At 43.8% G+C, this 22,707-nt stretch overlaps 2 protein-coding genes across 5 annotated transcripts in view; one reads left to right on the top strand and one right to left on the bottom strand.

The window, feature by feature from the left end:
• Window positions 1–299: 299 nt before the first annotated feature.
• hsdl2 (hydroxysteroid dehydrogenase like 2) lies at window positions 300–5,378 on the top strand. Its single transcript, XM_049018768.1, has 11 exons — window positions 300–505; window positions 881–1,044; window positions 1,337–1,435; window positions 1,559–1,673; window positions 2,172–2,275; window positions 2,454–2,552; window positions 2,723–2,917; window positions 3,620–3,691; window positions 4,224–4,358; window positions 4,453–4,584; window positions 5,089–5,378. The coding sequence occupies exons 1-11, from the start codon at window positions 489–491 to the stop codon at window positions 5,199–5,201; spliced, it is 1,245 nt and encodes a 414-aa protein (XP_048874725.1). The 5' UTR covers window positions 300–488; the 3' UTR covers window positions 5,202–5,378.
• Window positions 5,379–7,512: 2,134 nt separating this feature from the next.
• Window positions 7,513–22,707, bottom strand: part of ptbp3 (polypyrimidine tract binding protein 3) — a 30,744-nt gene continuing 15,549 nt past the window's right edge. For all 4 annotated transcript variants that reach the window (XM_049018765.1, XM_049018764.1, XM_049018767.1 and 1 more), the window contains exons 7-15: window positions 22,333–22,507; window positions 21,324–21,395; window positions 19,365–19,442; window positions 18,610–18,749; window positions 18,482–18,515; window positions 17,453–17,545; window positions 17,128–17,344; window positions 16,690–16,767; window positions 7,513–12,767 (exon numbers count right to left, since the gene is read on the bottom strand). In XM_049018765.1, coding sequence (XP_048874722.1) covers window positions 12,635–12,767; window positions 16,690–16,767; window positions 17,128–17,344; window positions 17,453–17,545; window positions 18,482–18,515; window positions 18,610–18,749; window positions 19,365–19,442; window positions 21,324–21,395; window positions 22,333–22,507 — 1,020 coding nt within the window. In that variant the 3' untranslated portion in view covers window positions 7,513–12,634. The remainder of the gene's footprint in view (window positions 12,768–16,689; window positions 16,768–17,127; window positions 17,345–17,452; window positions 17,546–18,481; window positions 18,516–18,609; window positions 18,750–19,364; window positions 19,443–21,323; window positions 21,396–22,332; window positions 22,508–22,707) is intronic.

Below are 22,707 nucleotides of genomic sequence, written 5' to 3' on the forward strand. Positions count from 1 at the left end.
GGGAGGGGGGAGGGGGGAGGGAGGGGCTGAGTGACGTCATCGCTTGGAGAAAAAAAATTGGTATTATCCTAAAAATGATAGTAGCATAAATCTTATTTTTGCGGCACGAAACAGCACAAACGTAGCATTAACTAAATGCGATGGATTATTAATTTGTGCTAAAGGACGGTACCTTTACGGAACATCTCTGCGTTTCAGTGAAGGACCCACTCCAAACGCTAGATGGCGCCATCAAATTTCCCACTAGGTAGGTTATAGTCGTTTTTCACCAGTCGCTGTTGCCTTTTCCGGTTGAGTCTACGTTCAAACTTCCTGAAAGCCGAGCTCAGTGAAAGCGGACGCGAACGCGCCCGCGTCCTCGTAGCGCAGGTCATGTCTTGTTATTGAGGTGAAGGGTCAGTCTGTGAGCTTTAGCGCAGTACACTTGCATTTGGATATTTCTACTGCATGACAATTTTTATAATTATAACTTTTAATAAGATCTAAATATGTTGCCGAATACGGGGTAAGTCGGTGTTGTGTCATCTGCCTCCGTCTTAAGAAAAGTGGACAAAAAGTTATTTAACTAATTTTGTACACTTTTATCCGAGTGACCGTAACATCTTCATCAACCTCTTTGTGTAGTAAACCAGCGTCAAAAACTGTAGTGCCACTCTGTTTTTATTTTACGCTAGTCATAACCTCTGCATTGGTTAATTTCTTACGGTTTTGCACTGTTTGTTTTTATGTGTGTTTCTATACGTGGAATAAATGCAGGCAATCTCAGCCGCACAGACAAACACAGCAGGGTCCCGTTAGCTCGCACACAGGGTCTAACATTTAATGAAAATAACTCATTTACGGGCTGAAGTGACTACTCGTTTTGATGCCTGCATTTCAGAAAGCTCGCAGGTCGCACCCTGTTCATTACTGGGGCCAGCCGTGGCATCGGGAAGGCCATCGCCTTGAAAGCTGCCCGGGATGGTGCCAACGTGGTGATCGCTGCCAAAACTGCCCAGCCGCATCCCAAACTTCCTGGGACCATCTACACTGCTGCAGAAGAAAGTTAGGCCTTTCATTCCTGGCTGCATGTGTTAGGCTGTTCAGGGGAACGAGAGTATGAAGACTTGGAATTATGTTTGAGTCAAAAACATACCGTTTCCCAAAATCCCGTTTTCATTTACACAGACATGACATAAGTTTGAGAAGAAAGATGTAGTCATATTATGGCATATTTAATGAGAAACATATGGAATATTTTTACAAATAGATTTGAGATGATTCGGACTTAATATGTGGTTGTGTTAATCAGAGTAACTTACATTACTGTGGCTCCTGTACCCTCTCCTCTTTGCAGTTCAGGCAGCTGGTGGTAAGGCTCTACCCTGTGTTGTGGATATCAGGGATGAAAAGCAGATCAGCGATGCAGTGGAGCAAGCAGTAAAGAAATTTGGAGGTGCACTGTGTTTGGGTTCAGTCTAGCCTAATTTACTTATGAAAGGTTAGAGCTTATTAAATTGGCAACATTGTTCAGTAACATTTTTTTTTCTTTACTTTTTTTGTGTTTTGCTTTTCCAAGGTATTGACATATTGGTAAACAATGCAAGCGCCATAAATTTAACTGGCACTGTGGAGACACCAATGAAGAAAGTGGACCTGATGCTGGGCATCAACCTCAGAGGAACTTACCTGACGTGGGTGAAACCCTGCATAGATCCTCTCAACTCACTGTTCATTTTAATAGCACCTTGGCATTTGCCGGAGGTGGCAAGTTCAGGTCCAGAAGCTACGGGTGAAAGGCAGGGAATAACCCAGGATAGGGCATTAACTAGGAAAAAAAAATTAAAAAATTTTATAATGTGAAAGCATAAAGAATGGTTTAAATGTTGGCCTGTGTATGGTGTGACATCATTATGCCAAACTTGTTGGGAGGGGTACTTACAGTTTGCCTAATAGTATGACTGACTAGAATGCAACAACCAGTGGTAGGCAACCCTAATCCTGCAGTGCTGGTATCCAGCAGGTTTTCAAACCTACCTCATGAGTTACTATCTGCCTGATATCAAGTGTGGTTCATCGGAGACCAAGCAGAATGGAAAACCTGCTGGGTACTGAGATGCCAGGATCGGTGTTTCGCTCCTATCACTGTCCTCCTAACACAAATGGAGTTTCCCATTTGTTTTTTTTCTCAGATCCAAGCTGTGTATCCCATACCTCCTGAAGAGTAAAAACCCTCACATCCTCAACTTAAGCCCTCCACTCAATCTGAATCCCGTCTGGTTTAAAAATCACACAGGTAAGCTTCATTAAACAGAAGTGAGATTAATCCTCAGGGGATTCTGGAACAGGGTGACATTTAATAAAAAAAAAAAATTAAAAAAAACTTCACTAAAAAGACAAAGGGTTCTGAGACGAGTGGCTCCGAGTATCATGTAAGCCGTTTGCTTGATAGCTCCTCCCTGTCTCCTCTGCAGCATACACCATGGCCAAGTATGGCATGTCCATGTGCGTTCTGGGAATGGCTGAAGAATTCAGAGGGTCTATCGCAGTCAATGCCTTGTGGCCCAAGACAGGTAAATGGGTTATTGTTCAGGAGACAGAATTTGGTTCCTGTAACCTTACAGCACACAGAGATTGTCGTCAGTGGGGAAAAACAGGCTGAACATTTAGCAGCCCCTTGAGCGTTTCCATTTAACATTTCTGCTTGTATTCCCATTGGCTGATGACCGACTTTCTCTTCCAGCCATTCAGACGGCAGCCATGGACATGCTGGGAGGCTCTGGCATCAGTAAGCAGTGCAGGAAGGTGGACATCATGGCAGACGCGGCCTACTCTATCCTGAACAAGCCCACCACCTACACGGGCAATTTCACCATCGACGAGGACATACTGAAGGCGGAAGGAATCTCTGACTTCGACACATATGCTGTTGTTCCAGGTGTGTGATAACAAAAGAAATTTACAGATGAGAGGAGGCCATTCGGCCCATCAAGCTCGTTTGGGGAGAACTTAACTAATGGCTCAGAGTTGTTATAATCTTATCAAGCCCTGATTTAAAGGAACCCAGGGTGATCGCTTACGTGGAGTGGTGGCGTGTGCGTTTTTGTGAACATTTGTTTATCTGGGCACTGGGTTCGTCCAGTTTTTAGTTTCCCGTAAGGTGCCAGACTGACTTTGCAATGCTGGTGACTGCTGGACATACTCCTGTACACCAACATGAACCACTCTTCCTCCAGGGGGCAGTATCTGCCTCAGTGGGATAGGTACAATGATTCAAAAGCATGCACTAGTTTGTGACACTCATGAAACATTGCATGGCTTCAGCAATTTGAAGTACAGTACTGTGTGAAGTTACTTCTGTTATTACTGTTCCGACTCCCCTACAAATTCAAATTGGGGCAGACTTGGGGAATGGATCTCCTTCGTAACCTTGGGACTGCCTGCAATTCGTTCAGTCGATGTGATGGTTTTAATGAGGGAACAGTGCTGTTCTTTGGTATAATGAAACAATCTTGGTCGTAGAAGAATCAGATTGTTTAAAACCATTAAGCCATCTCATTTTGTGGGTTTACCCTAAGGAGGTTACTTCATCTGAGACTGGATGGATGGATGGATGGACTGATTCTGTGTGTTTGAACAGGACATCCTCTACTCCCTGACTTTTTCCTGGACAGCGACCCAGAAGAAGTTAAGAAGCAGATGGTGGACGAGGGTGAGAACAGAGACAAACTGTCACCGATAGTTACTGTGAATAATCAGGGTCAATCTGATGGTGACCTTGAAAGGATTCCTTTGAGTAGAATGGTTTCTTTAAATAGTATGAATGATGCACAGGCTGTAGGCACTGTCTGATCACAAGAATGGCAGACAGAGTGGGAAATGGGAGGGAAAGCAGGAGATAATGTAGGGTCAGACTTTGAGTCTCTACCATTCCATGGGGGAGCATGTGGCTCAGTAAGCTAAGGCTGAATGCCTGTAATCAGAAGTCAGCAGTTCAAACCCAGCCTCAGCACGTCAGGGGGTCCTTGAGCAAGGCCCTTAACCCCCTGGGCGCCCCTACAGCTGGCTGCCCTTTGTGGACAGCTTACTCTACAAAGGGCAAGTTGAGGGAGGCGTAAAAAAACATCTATTGCCATATTGCCACCGTTTGGAACAAAACACGTCTTTCATTTTTTTGCTTATTAGTATTATAATTCATGACTGAAGAAGATCCATGCTGTAATCATTCACTGTGGTCCCCACAGGAACTAAGGCTGAACAGGCAGTTGCAGGAGACATGGCAAGCGGACCCATCGCTGACACCTTCAGAGCCATTCAAGGAATCCTGAGCCCCGATGTCATTAAAACGACGCAGGGAGTTTACAAGTTCAACATCACTGGTGAGTGGCTGCTCGAGTCTCGTACTCGCCCCGGCAAGCGGCAGCCGTAACCACATACTGCTGGCTCATGAGAGGCGGGGCTTGATGTCCTCAGGAGACGATGCCGGCGTGTGGTACATCGACCTGAAGAATGGTTCGGGAAGCGCAGGCCTTGGGGAGCCTCCGAACGGGGAGGCGGATGTCATCATGACCCTGGACGGCCTGGACTTCGTCAAGATGTTCAAAGGTGGGCTGTGATACAGTGAGGAAGATGGTGGACATGGAAGGGACCCTGTAACGTGTCTGATCACTCAGAAAAAGGATGCAGCCTTAGTACGGTTTTGTTTCCCAGAGAACAAACCCCCCAGTGATGCAGAAATGTTCCTTAAAAGGTACATTTACCTACAGCTAGGGGACAATTGGCTGACCCTTGAAGGTACAGCCCTAGTGACAAGTAGTTATATCATCAGGTACTTCTTTTTTCCCTGACAGTGTATGGGTTGGGACATCGACAGCAGCAGGCATAGAAGTACGGGTGGTTTTAGTCATTATGGTCCCTTGATACTCATACCTGTTTTAACTGCACGATATCTGTCAAGCAAATTCCATGTTATTGAGCAGATTATTTAAGAGAATCCCCAAGATGGATGGACTGGACCGCGTATAAAACAAAAAAAAACAATGCTGCATTTTAGTTGTATGCTTCCTCCGATTAATTAATACGGGCTGGGATTGTACCTTTTCCTAACAGGTCAACTGAAGCCAACGATGGCATTTATGTCTGGAAAGCTGAAGATTAAGGGCGATATGACTCTTGCCATCAAGATGGAGAAGATGATGGCAATGATGACATCTAAACTTTAAGGAAAACATGCTGCCATTTCTCCATCACACCCATCCATTTCTCCATCACACCCATCCATTGTTAATTCAGCATTAATGCTAATTTTATAAGCTTTGTAACAGTGCTAATTTAGCTGTTCTTCAGTCTCATTCGTAAATACAAATGTAATAGTTGTGTATAAATTTTGAGAGAACGTGCACGATCAGCTGTTGGTTTCCTGCAGGCTCTGTGCTCGATCCTGTTACCTCTCAGGATTATAGGGTGAATCTGGCTGTGAAAAGGTGGAATGAGCTCACGGTTTTTCCGAGCGGTTCACGAATGATTCTGTTACCACCTGAACATATACAACAGCTACAGAATGACTATCAGATTTGACAAAGGTGCCGAGTCACAGTAGATGACCTCACCAATTCTGGAGATGCTGCCCTTATGATGATACATGTATGACACACATGACAGAATCACTGCACAGCTGAACTTTCAGTGAAGCTGACAATCTGACAACAGAGTTTAGCAGAGTCACCAGTGTGGTTATGGTTAAGGATTAACGCAGTGGTACAAGGGTAAAAAAAAAAAATAATTCATCTCTTGATGATCCGAAGGGAATGTGAAGTCCTAAAACAAAGAAATTGAAACTGCGATAGCAGGACCCAGTGCCTGATAATTATTAATGCTTGGAGGGGCTGAAAGAAAGACCAAAACTTCTCGTGACACATTTCTTTACTCGGGGTCCAGTGTCCCCCTCACCTTTCAGAACTGGATTAACAAACTAAGTTCAGAACTTCTAAATGGTTTAAACCAAGAATGCTGACAAATAAGGAATGGAAGGTCAGCCACCACTGTACTGGCGCTCGGCACATGAAGCAGAAAGTCTGGGAAGTTATCAATCCCCACACACTCTGCAGTCATTGCCAACAGGCCTCTGACCCCCAAAATTGATAACCCCACCCTAAACAGGAGGCGTCCAAGTATGGACCAATTAGATAACATGCCCATTTTGGGATTATCCACCTCCTTTGATACAACACCAACCTGTGAAAGAACAAACATGCTTAGACTGAATTATGTCAATGAAAGACAACAAATCGACAAAGGAATGGAAATTCTGTTCTTTTTCCCCTCGTGATACAAAGCTATCACCAAAACAACTTATTAAAAGGACTGTCGTGACGTAATTATAAAGTGACAAATATAAAATTCCCAAATTGTAATCATCTCTCACCTGTTTGGTTCTGGGTGTCACTGCACTCTAATGTGGCAACAAAACAAGTCTATCAAACAAACAGAAACCACTGTATAACATTACTATGGGGGAGGGATACTTTAAAATATACATGAAATGCAAAAAGAAAATACATGTTAAGCAGAGAATAGCAATTGATTTAAAGAGGCAGGAAATATCCAGGACGGTACAGCTGGAAATTTATTTCTTAGGGAAACATTGGTTCCACAACTAGATCTGTCCACAGGAAAAGTAGTTTTATAAAGCAACAAAAAAAATCTTCAAAGCAAAAAAATGAAGGACGTGTTTCGTTCCAAACGGTGGCAATACGGCAATAGATTTTGCATGTACTTTACAAACAGGTGCTTGTCATACTGCTTCTATTTAAGCATCACTGCAGTAGTCCATAATGTATGAAAATGTATATTTATTACATTGTAGAGCCCATGGCAAAGCAGCCTTTTCTGCAAATAGGCATATCATGGAAAATCAAAGGAAGACAAGTAGCCGCAGGGACGTGGAGATTAAATTTGTGAGAGAAAGCTGAGCTTTGCTGCTTGTTCCTATGATGCTTCCGGACATTTACAGAACAGGGACCACCAAACTGAAGTGATGTTACTCACACATGTAGTGAAGTTGTAACTGATCTAATTGATTTCAACAGGTTGACTGGTTGCATAACACCAATTTTCGTATAAATGCAGTTTAACGAATGAGGATTTTAAAAAAAGTGTCCTGCAGATTAACTGTTACGGCAATAGGGAGCTTCCCTGGAATTGTGCATAATGAGTATCACAGTCGCCCAAGTTTAACCTCTGTATAAACTGTAAATTTAATTTCAGACGAGATATCAGAGTTGGTGCTGGAGTGGTCCAATAGGAATGAACAGTATAGATGCACTACAAACCAATCGAGAGAGAGAGAGAGAGCGAGAGAGAGAGAGGAGCTCATTGACTGAAGCCCTCAGCGACCAGACAGGGTAGCCAATGAAGGCGTCTGCCTCAAGTGGCCTTCAACCAATAGAATGAGAAAGCCAAGGAAACATGGAGACCGATGCAGAGCAAGTTGAAACCTGGGGTAAGACAAAGACACAGGAGGACTAAGGAAAGTACCGATCTCATTACATTTATTTAAGGCATGCTACAACTGAAGTTAGGGAGAAAGTAAGCAGGGTAGTATCTGGAGTAGTATTCATAGTAATAGCAATATTATTATAGGCAATACAAACCCAAACTGTCTTCTATAAAATACAGAAACGCCATGCACACTGCAAAATTAGAAAACATGTTTCTTTAATAATCAAACCTCTAGTTGCATGTCATTACATTAAGTCAACAGTGGAAGCCACTCTCTCGTGGCTAATGGTGCCACACTTACCGCTTTACAAAGAAAAGCTGCTTCTGGAAACTCAGTAAAAATGCACAAGACAAAGTCTGCTTTTCTTCTTTATATTGCAAAATATATATTTTTGTTCCCAAACACTGGAAACAAAGGAAAAAGAATAAGGAAAACAAAGGGGAAAATATATGTACAGCATTTGTTTCCTTATTGTACTGAACATTCAAACAAAATGGTGTTATCACATTTCCAACTGAAAAATGCGGGGGGCGGGAAAAACTGAGGCTAAAAATGAACTTGAGGCTCACGTCCCCAGAGATGCTCCTCCCACTGCAGCCTGGCATTTACGCAAAGGGGTGAGAATGTCACTGTTAAAATAGCGTTTAATTTTCATGACACAAGCGAAGGTTTATTCACCTGCACCTTTAACTCGATGGTCGGCACAAAGCTCAAATTCAAATACTCCTTTGGTGTCTGTAGACTTGCTTAGTGACTTTTTTTTTTCTTCTAAAGCTTTTAAAACAATCAATTTTCTTCAGTGAAACATTGTACATCATAAGCCGGGATACAGGTTTGACCCCATTCAGAAAGGTCCTGGGAATATTTCCATTTAAACAGCCATTCTCATTAAAACGACTAAGTAAATGAGAAAATTATCAAATGCATATGTGGCTTTGCCAAGACAGACAGAGCGAGAGAACAGCCAAATATGCAAATAAATTAGTCTTAATAATATGTCTTCTGTATAAATAAAATTATGCCTGGACTTCAAACAATCTTGTGCCATACTTAATAAAAAAATAAACACATTTATTTAAAAGACTGGAATCTATTTTTTTTTTAGTCTATTCAATCACATACAATTTGAAAAGCAAGACACTGTGTACGATTTTTGACAGTAAAAAAAGAATCATGTAATTAAGGTCTGTAAAAGGCACAAAAAACTTTGGTCCGGTTTTATACGTTTTTTTTTTTTAATAAGGTAAAATATGGATATTGTGTTTAGCTGATTAATAAGGTACTTTAAAATGTGAATGAGCTTCTTCTACCTAAATCCCTAAGACTGAACACAAAATAACTAAAAAGACCCACAGGTCTTGTGTCCGGGGTCATTTTGCCCCCACATGGTTTTGGAATCTGACTCTTTAATCATTAAAAAAGACTCAGAAGAAAAATCAGTTATTGAATGGGGGGGGGGGGTAGGAGATCCAATGCAGCCAATTTAGGCTTAGAGACACCTGCGCTTCCCCTGATCGGTTTTAAAATAAATATGGTTTGCCAGGAATAACCTGAACTAAGCCCCCCCCCCCCCAATGGATGACCCAAACCCTGTGATGAAACAATGACAGAGGACAACTGAAAGCAGTTTCACACCTTCTTTAAAACATCACACCAAAGATAAATCAACAAGCTAGAATAACGAAAAAAAAGAAAAAAAAAATATATATATATGTATATTATACAGTGAATGGTTACATCCCTACATAACAATCATGGAGATGCATCTCAGACAGATTCACACAAAAGGGCCAACCAAAGCATTCTTAAAGGGACACTGTGCTGTGGGCCTCAACGAAAACTAGGAAGCTTCTCTGAAAACGTCTCGAAAAATCTGCCCGTCTTTTTCGTTTCTTTAAGTCCCTACTACAAACCAAATGAATCTTCCAGATATTGAGGGGAAACTGATTTTCACCGACTTCACATGGAAACGGCGCAAGAGGGACTATGGAGAACGACGACAGGCATGAGATTCTCTTATGTCCGGAACCGTCCCAATTTCGTGTCGCAAGAACATCTTTCAGAACATCACTAGTGTACCTGTTGTTGTGATTGGTTGGTGATGCATCGAGTATTCGTTTTTTGTCGCATGTTTTTTCCCCCAAATTTAGTATCGGCAACGCATTTTGTAGTTAGTTTAGCTGAATTTCAAGAACGGTGCTTTTCTAAATCAAAAAAACGTCAGTTGTTAGGTCAGATCTGATTCCAAATTATTCATAACGGCAGCATTTAATGAACCTTGGTCTACCTGCCATTGGCATGAGCAATTAATTTGGTCCTTGCATTGCATTTACATACAATAACGAATCCAATAATACATTAATTGAAATTAAGCAGCAGTGACTAATGGCAGCTTCTCTCATATTTAAGGCATGCAATAGCTTTTACTGAAATAGCCCTTGAAAATAGCAAATACGCCACAAGGAACCCGTAAGGAGATGTAATGAAAAGAAACTAATCTTTTTATGTTAACTGCTATGACTATTTACAAAGTCCTTGAGCTGTAATGTATTCATAATTATCTCATAACTAGAAATGTGATCAAATGCCACAGAGTTAGAGTACATTAAAGGCCGTATCTCATTAATACAACTAGATTAATCAGAGGACATATTTGATTATTTGTGATTCACAATGCAGTCTGATAAAGTTCATAACCATTAACCATAATTTTTGCCTGTCTGAGTTCACAATTTCATCCTACTCCACCAGCTTAATAAACTCCTCAGAAAGTGTAGGTTCATCCAAACCACTCTCCTTTCAAAGTTCCCCAGAAAATAAAAAGGCTTTAATAGAATGCAAAGCACCACTGAAAATGAAGCGTACTGTTGTGTAAATGTGATCTCATTGGTTTCTCTCCAACAGTGGAAGGGAGAAGATGATTTGCACCATAAATACATATTTCAGGCACGTGTCTGAATGAGCTCTCTGGGAAAGAAGCCCACTGGCATCGGTCCTGTGCCAATGATGGCTGACTTAGGCACTGCGATATGAACAAACTTGTTCAGCTGAAATGCCAATGCAAGTCCCAAACAACGTCTGCGAATCATTTCCAAATAAGAATGAAGCTCAGATCCGTCAGCAGTTTGCCTCCAAAATGGTTTCATCCTCATATAATTAAAGATGCCATAACAGTAAAGGGTTAGAAGCCCACAGCACACACTGCATGTCTAGTTAACCATTCAATTCACTATGTGCACTGAAAAACAACAACGACATACACACACTTCCAATTAAGACAAGTAAAACAAAGGAACTCTCTCACCAACCCCACAAAGTAGTATATATCTTAGGTAAGGTTTCTAGAATCTATTTGATTATGAGCACATAATAAGGCACATAATAAGAAATTAAGTGAAGACACAGTAATATGATTTCTCTGTGATTTCTTGAGTGATTATATTGGTACAAAAACCCAGGAAGTTACAGGTTTCTTTTCACTTCCATAAAAAAACTTATTACCAAAAATAAGTAATTTTCCTTTTAAAAATCCTGACAATTTGTAAAATATACAGACCTGAATTATTTTAAGACTGTAAACTTAAAAAAAAAATGTGAGAGAGGGAAAAGCTTGGATGTTTTAAAATAAATGTTTGCCTTTTGTTCCTCTCCGGGTTTAGGTGACAACAGTAACCAAGCCTTGCTTTTGCTTACGTGTTGCTTTTCCTAGGAGTAAGAAGGAGACGGTGCCAGTGGGTGACCTTGGGTGACAGAGGCACAATTCTGCATCACGAGAACCTCAGATCACACCAACCCTCCCTGGAATGTTAAAGGTAACTTGCTACCCAACCCAATGAGACCCAAGTCAAATCACTCATGATCTTATGCATTCCTCTTCTTCTCTTCTATACCATGAGAGCGATACTCTTCTTTTTCTGCAGTTCCCTGGTGTACTCATCTCTAATTCTAGACACACATGCAAGGTTTGGTTTAATTGGTAACACTGCAAGGCAAATGGGGGGGGGTATTTTTTTTTGCCATAAGGAAACAACCGAAAGAACAAAGCAACAGAAACTAAAGATGAAAGGAGCTGAGAAATGAATTAAGGCAAGGCTACAGGTTCTCAGAGAAGGTAGCACTTGCTACACGTTACAGATTCATCTGGTAAAGTGATCAAACGAATGGACTGGTTTACCTACATACTCTAGACTAGTGACAGTCACCCTCTCCAGTCTCTTCACATTCATGATTCCACGGTTTTTCTTCACCTGAGCACCGAGTGTATGAGTGTTCCAGTACGATCATGGCGCAGCCACTCCACTCCGCACGTCCACGTCGCGGTGATCTCGCCGCCATCGCCAGCGCCCGCATGCGTGAGGTGGACCTCCGCCAACATGCCAGCTCCGTCCGCAAACCTCATTTAGAGGAGCGGACGAAGAGCACGTTTATTTGCCGTCAGTTTTCACAAATAACCAACTTCTGTGTCTAAAAGCCTTTGCACAGTAAACTAAACGATGAAGGTGCAAAACGTTCCTTAAATAAAGACTAAATAAGATGGCAGCCTGGTCTCGGGTTGTTCCGAAACTGCAGTGCTGCACTGTTCTTGTTGGGGAATCCGCAGACAAGTCTTAGGCGCCAGTCGCCGCCCCAACAGCGGCCCTTGTGCGATAACCTCCAACCACAGCAAGACACTTGGCATGAATACCACAGGAAATGAAAGGTGTCACTGCCCTCCCGCTGAGAGGGTTGAGTCCAGGCCTGACAACTCACCGCTCCCTCCTGCTCATGGCTCTTCAAACCAAAATGGCTAGTTTCGTAGATGCAGCATTTGGTCACGGTCCACGTGCCGTCAAACATCAGTGTGAAAGTGAACCCCGGGGTTCCAGACACGCCTCCCCTGATACACTGACCCCCGACTAGTCCACCAAAGGAGGTTCCGAAGCGCGACACCCAAGGCAATGGTCGCACGAGGATGTTAAAGATCCTCCCCTGAATCCAGAACTGGCCTTCACCATGCGTTCCTCTCTGAACGTTCGAAGTCTACTCCATTTTTAAAATCTAACTATCAAAATGAATCTATTACGGTTTTTTCCATAAATCGCTAGTTCTAATTCAGCTGATCATTGTTTTCTCCTGAAGGCCAGGGAGGAAAAGTTTCCGTGTGCAAAGTGGCTGTTAGATGGTAGATTTGGAGAAGGACACTCTGAGATGGTGGTTCTCCCCCAGGTCATGGTTGTGCAGATCAATCAGCGCCTGGATGGCTTCTTCCACAGAGCCAAGCTGGATCAAAGCCATCTTGTGGTCTTTCCTATAAACCAAAACACGTGTCAAATCAAGGGTGAAAATGACATTCGTGCATAAACAACAAACCTTAAAATACTCAGCAGACTACACTACACATATAGAGATCATAAAGCACTGAACCAACAATATCGAATAACTATTGTTGCACCCTGTGCAAAATCAACATTTTCTATACTAAAATATATTATTTTACTGTAAAAACCATTTCCCATCTCAGAAGATGTGAGTGGACAATAACAATGTACAGTTGCTCGTCGCTATGCTAGTTTAACACACTGCTACCAGTCATTATCTTGCCATACACTATTCCAAGGTGCAAGACATGTGTCCGGGGTATGACATTAAACTGCAGCCGGCCCTGCAAGCGGTCCTCCAACTTCCAAGGGAAGCAACTCAATTGCTCAATACAAACAAGCACAATACTCTTCTGTTCTCCACAGGAGTAGCTCTGCTGAAACCGCCCACAGGAAGGGGAGCTTCATAAACTATGTGTTTTGGTGGCAGCACTCTCTGATGTACGCAGACCAGGGAGTGGTCAGATCTCCGTAGGTGGGTATACCGACTTTTGGTTTGGTCGGTCTAATAGCTGCCAAACTCAAGGAGTAGCTGTTGCAGTAGCGGATCGGCTCCTTCCAATGGTGTCTGATGTCACGAGCATATTATGATACTCAGGCTAAGGCACTCCTTGGGTATCTTGTCTGTTGTTGCTCTGACCGAGGAGAGTGATGTCTCGTTGAGGGAGACATTTTACTTGCAACTTAGCCCGGTGGTTGAAGGGTGCCCATGAGGTGACACTCCTCTGGTCATGGGTGACTTCAATGCGACCACTGGCACTGACTATGAGGATTGTGTTGCTCCCCATGGGTCTGGAGACCGGGCTGAAAGTGGCTACATGTTCCTTGACTTTGTGAAAGGATCCTGGTTCCAATGTCCTGAGCCATATCGTTGGTCTTGATACTCCAATACTGATGGTGCGGCGAAGAACGATTGCATCCTCATGGGCAGACGGAGGCTCCTGCAGAACTGCAGGGTCTACAGACGTGCCCAGTTTGTGAATTCTGACCACAGACTTCTTGTTGCTACTCATTCAGCTTAAATCCAGTAGGCTACCACCTACTAGGAGAATGAGGCTGGACTCCAAGATCAAGCTGTTTCTGATGAGTTTGCATGCAATTTGTGTGAAGAACTTGCAGACTTGGGTGCAACTGCTGACTCTAAGGTGATGTGGGAGACCTTCTGTGATGAGACCCTGAAGGTTGCCAAGGGTTGTGTTGGTCTTGCCGGTGTTCTCAGAAGGAGGTGTTTCATCTCGCAGGGCACAAAGGATATTATCGAAAGAAGTCGCAGCGCATGACTTGGTGGCAACTCCAGTCTGTACTGGGAACTGAGAAGGACTGCTGAGGGCTCTGAGAGCAAATAAGGAGGCATTTATTAGACAAATCTGTGAGGTGACACACCATCTGTGGTCTAGTGACCCACATCCTGCGTACAGAGCAATCGAAGCATTACGCACATCTGAAGTTGAGACTTGCAGTCAGAGCGAGTGATGGAACGGTCCTTACGGATGACACTGCAGTTGTGACCTGCTGCGACGGTTTCTTTGAGCAACTGTTTAAAGCTGACCCTCCAGCTGGGATGTTGGACATCTCTGGGTTCTTGAAGATGACCCTCCAATTATCTGTGAACCACCCAATCTCACTGAGATTGCACAGGTGGTGAATCAGCTGAGGGTAGGGAAGGCCGCAGGGATCTGTGGTACCTGGGGTGAACTTCTCCAGGCTGGTGGTAAGGCTGTCCTCCTAGCATTGTAGACAATCTTTGCTTCCAATTGGAAGTCAGGCGTCATCCCAACTGACTGAATAATATGACTTTTCCATATAGTTCCTATCTGGAAAGGGAAGGCTGATCATCTAGATTGTGGCAACTACAGAGGGATAACACTGCTTTCAGTGTTGGGTAAATTTCTTGCTAGGGTCGTCCTTAACAGGATATGTTTTCACTTGCTCACCTGCCAGCGACTGAAGCAGTCTGGTTTTACGTCTAAGAAGTTTACCATCGACCATATCCTTGCACTGAGGGTTCTCATCGAGCGCAAATATCAGCAGAGGTTCTTTGCAGCCTTAGTCGATTTTCATAACGCGTTCGATTCAGTTGATCGAGCTGCCCTGTGGGACATCCTGAGACTTTGCGGGATCCCCCCCGAAGTTGCTGGACATCATGATCGGCCTGTACACTGCTACTGTGAGTGCTGTGTAGAGTGGAGGGAGAACCTCTGCGTTCTTCATAGTTGAATCTGGGGTTCTCCAGGGGTGTGTTCTTGCTCCTACTCTGTCCAGTTTTTGTATGGACTGGGTGTTGGGCAGGATCGTGGGGTCCAGCAGCTATGGGGCTTCCGTTGGTGAAGAAAGATCTACTGATCTTGACTTTTCCTATGATGCTGTGATCTTAGAGTCAATGGTGACGTCGCCACCACCAGTGACGTCCCTGCATCCAGCTCGCCCTTCTGCCTGTGTCATCTTCCATGTCTGACCCGCTGCCTTACCTCTAGTTGCCTGGCGATTGGAAGAAGACTTGGCATTGGTTTGTCATCTTCCTTGCTTTCCAGTTATTTCCCAAATCTTATGATTGGGACAATGTGACTTGACTCTTATTTGACTATCCCTGCCGGCCCCTGGAGGATGGGCTCCCCCTTTGAGTCTGGTCCCTCCCAAGGTTTCTTCCTTCTTGGGAGTTTTTCCTTGCCACTGTCGCTTTTGGCTTGCTCACTGGGGGCTTTGGGTGCGGATGCTGTAAAGCACTTTGAGACAATGTAATGTGATAATGCGCTATACAAAAATAAATTTGTTTGTTTGTTTGTCTAATCGGGGCTCTCGAGAGATTGAGTGAGGAGTCTGAGTGTCTGGGATTGTGGGTGTCCTGGATAAAGACCAAGATCCAGGCATTTAATGACTTCTTGGGCACAGCCATCAGTAGTGTGTCTGTCTGTGGGGAGAATGTTGACCTTGTCGAGAGATTTACCTACATCAGCAGCGACATTCATGTCTCTGGTGACTCTTCTTATGAAGTCAGCAGATGGACTGGAAGAGCATGGGGGGTCATGAGGTCGCTGGAAGGGGTGTGTGGCTCCCAATATCTTTGCAAGAGGACGAAGGTCCAAGTCTTTAGAGTCCTGGTGCTTCCTGTCTTGCTGTATGGCTGTGAGACATGGATGCTATCCAGAGGCGAAGACTGGACTCCTTTGGTACTGTGTCTCTTCGGAGAATCCTTCAGTACCATTGATTTGACTTGGTGTTGAATGAATGGTTGCTATAGGAGTCCCGAATGAGGCACATTACCTGAATTGTGAGGGAGCGTCAGTTACAGCACTACGGCCATGTGGTCCATTTCCCTGAAGGTGATCCAGCTTGCAGGATCCTCATTGCTGAGGGCCCAAGCGGCTGGACCAGGCCAAGGGGACGCCTACGCAAAACCTGGCTGCACCAGATGAATGGCCATTTCCGGAGGGTGGGACTGGACCGTGTATCTGCCTGGGGGGTTGCCGGCTGGGATTCCGAGGAGTTTTGCTGTGTAGTGGGTGCAGCAACGCTCCCCAACCTGACCTGAACTGACCTGGTGCAAGACCACCTGGCATCCAGGATTCATGAACATCACTATGGCTATACCAGCTGTCAACATCAGGCACACCTTCACACATTATACCTGAACATAAGAAAACCATAAGACTAATATTATTAAACAATGCTTCCACCTAGTGGCACTACCCATATATTACACCCAAGTTTCCCCCTTTCTTAGCATACACTAAAGCATCTATTTACAATCAAGGAGAAGCTCAAGTGCGGAAGCTGTCATTCGAGAGGTAATTTAATTTGCATATGAGAAAAAAAAGACGGTAGGTAAAGTTCTGATGAAGACAATGTGCTTACTGGAAAAATTTGAAGGCCTTTACTGTATACCCAGTGCCAGCAAAGAGATCTTTTAGAATGTCATCCGTCACTGAGGGCCTGTAGACAGAAAGCAGAGAGCCACTGTAAATCTCATCTTTGTTTAAGGGCAACCAGGGGTCACCCGTTGCCAAATGAACACAGGAAGAATTTGCAAAATGCACAAAAGCCTAGCTGGAGTTATGCAGATGTTTCTATAACCTTCAGCAACAATGATTTGGGCAGAATGACTTATGAATGAAGATTTCAGGCAATTATCATGTATGTTTGCGACTATGTAGCAAATCAAACATCAGACGCAAAACTCAACTGTGTAAAAATATACATTTTAAAGGAATATTTACTACAAATCTTAGACAACACAGCAAACGGCATACTATGCATATTTTAGCGAATGTCTGAAGAAATCAGGAGACTCACGGGATATTGGAAAGGTGAAGAGTCGCAGAAGGAGGGAAAATATTCTGGAAGTTCTTAGAGCCAGGCTTCTTGAAGCGATGCAATGGGCTGCTGCTGAAATCCTTAGTCAGCCCTTGGTCCTCCTGACCTTCCCTAGGCAGCTGGACAGTCTGGTGCTTGGAGATTGTCACGCGGATGACCTTACCATGAAGCCTCTGCCCGTTTAAGTGGCTCATCGCTGCAAAAAAGACAACAATAACGCAATAAGAAACGACTGCCTCAGGTACCTCCAAGGTCATACATACAAAAAAGCAAACTAGACTGAGCAATGAGAAGCTTTCCTTACCAAGCTGTGCCTGTGTGGCATCTGCCATCTGTATCAGGGCATTTTCTTTCTTGTTGAAGAGAATTTTTACTCTCTGCACATCCCCATAGACCCCTGGGGACCAGAGAAGGGAGGAGGGTCAGCATGACAGGGATATGCAGAGGAATAAACGTACATCGAGAGATAGACAGAGGAAAGGGATATCAAGACGGGTAAACGTACATCAAGAGATAGACAGGGGAGAGGGATATCAAGAGGGTAAACGTACATCAAGAGATAGACAGAGGAGAGGGATATAAAGAGGGTAAACGTACATCAAGAGATAGACAGGGGAGAGGGATATCAAGAGGGTAAACGTACATCAAGAGATAGACAGGGGAGAGGGATATCAAGAGGGTAAACGTACATCAAGAGATAGACAGAGGAGAGGGATATCAAGAGGGTAAACATACATCAAGAGATAGACAGGGGAGAGGGATATCAAGAGGGTAAACGTACATCAAGAGATAGACAGGGGAGAGGGATATCAAGAGGGTAAACGTACATCAAGAGATAGACAGGGGAGAGGGATATCAAGAGGGTAAACGTACATCAAGAGATAGACAGGGGAGAGGGATATCAAGAAGGTAAACGTACATCAAGAGATAGACAGAGGAGAGGGATATCAAGAGGGTAAACGTACATCAAGAGATAGACAGAGGAGAGGGATATCAAGAGGGTAACGTATACCGCACAGACAGACAGAGGATAGGGGAATCCAAAGGGGTAAACGTACACCACAAAGACAGACAAAGGACTGGGATATTCAGTGGGGTAAATGTACATCAAGAGATAGAGGATAGGGGAATCCAAAGGGGTACGTTTACAACACTCAGATAGACGGGGGAGACAAACCCAGAGGGTAACGTACACCGCACAGACAGGCAGAGGATACGGGAATCCAAAGGGATAAACGTATATCACACATATAGGCAAAGGACTGGGATATTCAGTGGGGTACCATTAATTGGTGAAAACACATCCATTTTGAAAGATGAAAAGTTTCCTTACCAAACAAGATGAAGAGTCCATGTGGTGATATACTCTATATGAGATATGAAGATAAACTCTGCATTAGTGCCCACAAGCAAGAAGGTTCAATGGCATAGATTGAGCGAAGACCATTTCCACAGACTTACATCGGGATTGAGATTGGACACCAGGAGGACTGAGTGCATAGCAGTGGGGGCTATCCCATGGAGCGCCATCCTCCCGGTCACTGCTGACGTCGGGATGGCCAAAGGCCCGAGGCTGCCGGGCATTGACTGCATGGACAGTCCTGGGGAGACGGGAAGAGCTGTAAGAGGTGAACGGAGAGACACCAGCCATACAGACACGCATCCAAACAACATCTTAGTCATGTTGTGCAGTATTCAAAAAAACCAAATCAAACATCACGCCAAAACGAATCCGCACCCTTCACAGCCTGTAGGTGGCGCCGCTCCCCTGAAATCAACCTTGCAATTAGAGATTATTTACCATATTCAGGTTGATTGTTAATCAAAGATTTATATAAATGAAACCTATAAAAATGTATTATTCTGATTAAGTTTCACGGCAAACTAATTTAGAATATTTTACTAAAGAACCAATCTTAAAAAAAAAAACATGATTCGAAAATTATATATGCCTATAATTTTATTAAAACTGACTACATTACTCCAAAAACAAAATAAATGTAATATAAGAAATGTCTTGACTCTTTCAGAGTTTAATTTGTTTAAATCAGCAGCTCAAGCTAATCGGAAAGGGCTCTGAGAAGCCAAGTTGGGAAGTGAACTTCCTTTCTTTTGCCATCTCACACTAACATACGACACACACCCACATACAGACACCCCGGGACAGGAAAGGAGGATTATCGATGTCGGCAACGGTCATGTGGGATCTGACACACCTGCTCCCTGGGCGAAGCCAATACTGGGAGCGAATCCCGGACCTCCGGTGTAGGGAGAGGAGATGATACCAGGAGCCCCTACAAGGGAGAGACATCCGGGGGAGACTTAGCAGCTGGGTCAGTGTAAGGGGTGGGGACCCTAAGGGGCACAGAACAGGCACCCTGACTTGAGCCCAAGTCAACAGGTCAATAGGTGTATGCAGCACTAACAGGTCAACAGTGCGGGGTGAAGGGCATCCTGAATTTTCACCAGCACTGTGTGCAGACCAAATTGTGCTTCATAAAACAGGAGCGGTGTGCAACTCTGTGGGTTACTATTCCATGCCTGGTATCCCGGTTGCTGGTTCAAATCCCGTGGCTGACAACTTCACCATTAGGCCCTTGAGCGTGACCCTTAACCACAATTACTCCAGGTCTGACCCTGCTTTCCCAATTGTACATCACGTTGTTTAAAAGCATCTGCCATGTATAACATATAATGAGATGGTGGGAAGCCAAGTAGGAAAAACAGAACATCTCGCATGACTTTCTTCAGCCACGGTAAATGTCCTCCTTGAGGAAATCACCTGTGTTTGACCGTGAGACCAGAGCAAACATCCCTCCGGGTGACTTCAGAATGTTTGTTTTATTAGGAATAATTAGTTACGTTTCACTCAGAACTCAAGATTATGGAAACACGTATAAAATGACCATAGCAATGACAATTATAGCCACTTAAAAAGCTTCACGGCCCAATATAAACAGGCCTCCCTATTTACAATTGCAGAGGCTTCCACTTCAAGAGGCCAAATTCAAAACACACCCTCTGCAGGGATGTAAAGCTGCATTGTGATGAATTTGCTATTAAAGTGGCGATTCAATGGCATCAATCTGTAGCATCAGAATCGATTATAAAATCGATATTTGGGGGCAAAATCCTCCTCCAAGTTTGCTCTGGCTCACGTGCTGCGGGTAGACGCAGGCACGCAAATTTCCAGAACATTTATATTTATAAAGGAAGGTCTACTTAACGATCTTTGCGTTACGACATGTTTGGGAACTCGCTCCTGTTTTATAGCGCAAAACGCTCCATCAAATCGTTAAGATAATCTTTGCGCTACGATGCTTTTGGGAAAACACCCCTGCTTCATAGCACAAAAGAGTCATTCTTTTTGCTAACTATGCTAGCAATGGTCAAGACTCTGAGGCTAACTAGTTAGCTAAGTAAAAGGTAATGTTAGCCTTAGAAATGCACAATATACTGAGTAACATAACAGCATCGGTCTTATATGTCTTGGCCAAGCTAAAGACACGACTACTAAAATAATGGAAATTACTTAATTGGACTGTCAGCCATTTTCCTTAGTGGAAAACGAGTAATTTCATCGACTCATTCACCACTAATAAGAGGTCTCAAAGTATCGGCCCGTGACATGCTTTTAGTTTATTATTAAATCTTGCCTGCAGTTCGATTTTTCATTTTCCACAGTATAAAAGCAATGTAACCCCACCCTGTTAGTCTGCATAAGCAAATTTCACCACCGGCAAATTTCGGTGCACCACTTGTTCACCTGGGTGAAAGCCGCCAATCAAGCAACACCTACTCTATGCATTCGCGTACAGTTTAGTAGCTGACATTTTTGACAATTTACATTGGCTTGTTATCCCCGTTTAAGTACAACAATAAAAACTAATATGCTGAGATTCTATCCCATTAATATCATGTGACATTCCCACGGTCATATTTGTGAAGTTAAAAATTTAAGTAATCGATATCATCAGATAGTCAAATCAAAATCGTGGTAAAAATGAAAGATTTCTGATGCATGGAGTCAGTCCCTAAAAAAACTGCAATCAATTTGAATCACGTGTTGCCCGATTTACGATTTACACCCCTAATCTCTCCTCTGCCGAGTTATCAGTAAAAGGTGCTATGAATGCAAAGTGAGAGTAAACATGGCAGGGGGGAGAGGGACTTACCAACAACCCAGCTGCCGGTGATCTCTCCCCTTCTGAGCACGTCGGCCAGGGTAAAATGATCGTGACAAGAGCCTAGGCATACATACATATACAAGGCATCTTTTCAAAAAGCATTCAAAAAGTCATTTCACCTTGTCTTATAAAGTGGTGGCTTGCTTGGTGACCCCGTACTAGATGGTGATTGGCTGGAAAATGGACGAATGGATACATGGTTTCACTGTTCCCTCTTTTTTTTCGAAGACCAATCCTTGCCATCTTACTGGAATTCTTCTATGAAAGATTACATTTCTGCGACAGTCCAAAGCAGGACCACCGGACATGCAGGCCGAGTTACACCAGGCTTTTCAAGGCATAGACTATTGCGTGTTGCCTATAAACAGGAACAGGCCATGGAAAGGAGAAATGGAAGCTCATTTATGATACTCCCTGCCACCCTCCTTTTTCTGACACATCTTTGGCTTGATGACAGTTTGACGCACGCCAGGTTTAGAAAAACCCTTCACTGAGTTTCTGACATCAAGGAGGCACGTTTCTATGCCATCGGGTGACAATCCATTACACAATCCCATCTGGAAAGGAGTCTCCAAGGATCAGCCGGAAACTCTGCAAATTAATTTATAGTCCCCTGTACTATTCTTGGACAAAAACAAAAACAGCTGAAACCCAAGTATACAGATATATGTATTTATATGGGTTTTCTCGGCAGAAATTTCACATTCATCATGCTGAAGATTTTGTTGGTGGAAGATGATTACGGGCTTAACTTCCCAGCAAAAAGTGTGGTTAGGATTTTCAAGCATTACTGCAGAAATCTGAACCAAGGGGCTCAATAAAGGCTTAAATAATGTCTGATAACATCCGTGCTCATTTTGTCCAAAAACCAAACATCTCAGTCCCTTCCCAGAATACTCCCAGGCCTTTCCCAAGCCATTCCCAGGCCTCTCCCAGCCCCTTCCCAAGCCCAGACTTTGAAATAGCTCAGGACAGTGTGAGAATGATAAGGGCTTACCAAAAGGGGTTGTCATGGCAGCCTCCAGTGTGGGCTGGCCATCACCAGATGGGAGGTCCAGACGTGTGAAATCCCGGCTCTTGTCATTGTTGTACTTGACGTTCAAGCTGGTCAGCTTGGAGAACTCCACACGCAAGGTGCAGCAGGCGTTGTAGATGTTCTGACCATCCAATGTCTGAGAGAGAGATGTTCACGTTAAAAGCTTTCCTCTCCTTGGCTCCTTGTTACACAGCTCGAACGACAGATCTGTTGCGGCTGCAGAAATCAAACTAGAGCCAAAGGCTGAACACTCCAATCGCAATGAACAGGAAGTGGACTTTCTGCTGCTACAGGTTAGCCTGCCTGCCGGCCTAAGAGAGCCTCGCTGAACACACC

This window comes from Brienomyrus brachyistius, chromosome 7 (genome assembly GCF_023856365.1).
Source record: "Brienomyrus brachyistius isolate T26 chromosome 7, BBRACH_0.4, whole genome shotgun sequence".
Taxonomy (NCBI): domain Eukaryota; kingdom Metazoa; phylum Chordata; class Actinopteri; order Osteoglossiformes; family Mormyridae; genus Brienomyrus; species Brienomyrus brachyistius.

Excerpts from the sequence above, each read along its gene's own strand:
- hsdl2 (XM_049018768.1), top strand. Across the intron at positions 2,276-2,453 it reads CTGGTTTAAAAATCACACAG|CATACACCATGGCCAAGTAT; the intron begins GTAAGCTTCATT and ends TCTCCTCTGCAG. Across the intron at positions 4,359-4,452 it reads TTACAAGTTCAACATCACTG|GAGACGATGCCGGCGTGTGG; the intron begins GTGAGTGGCTGC and ends TGATGTCCTCAG.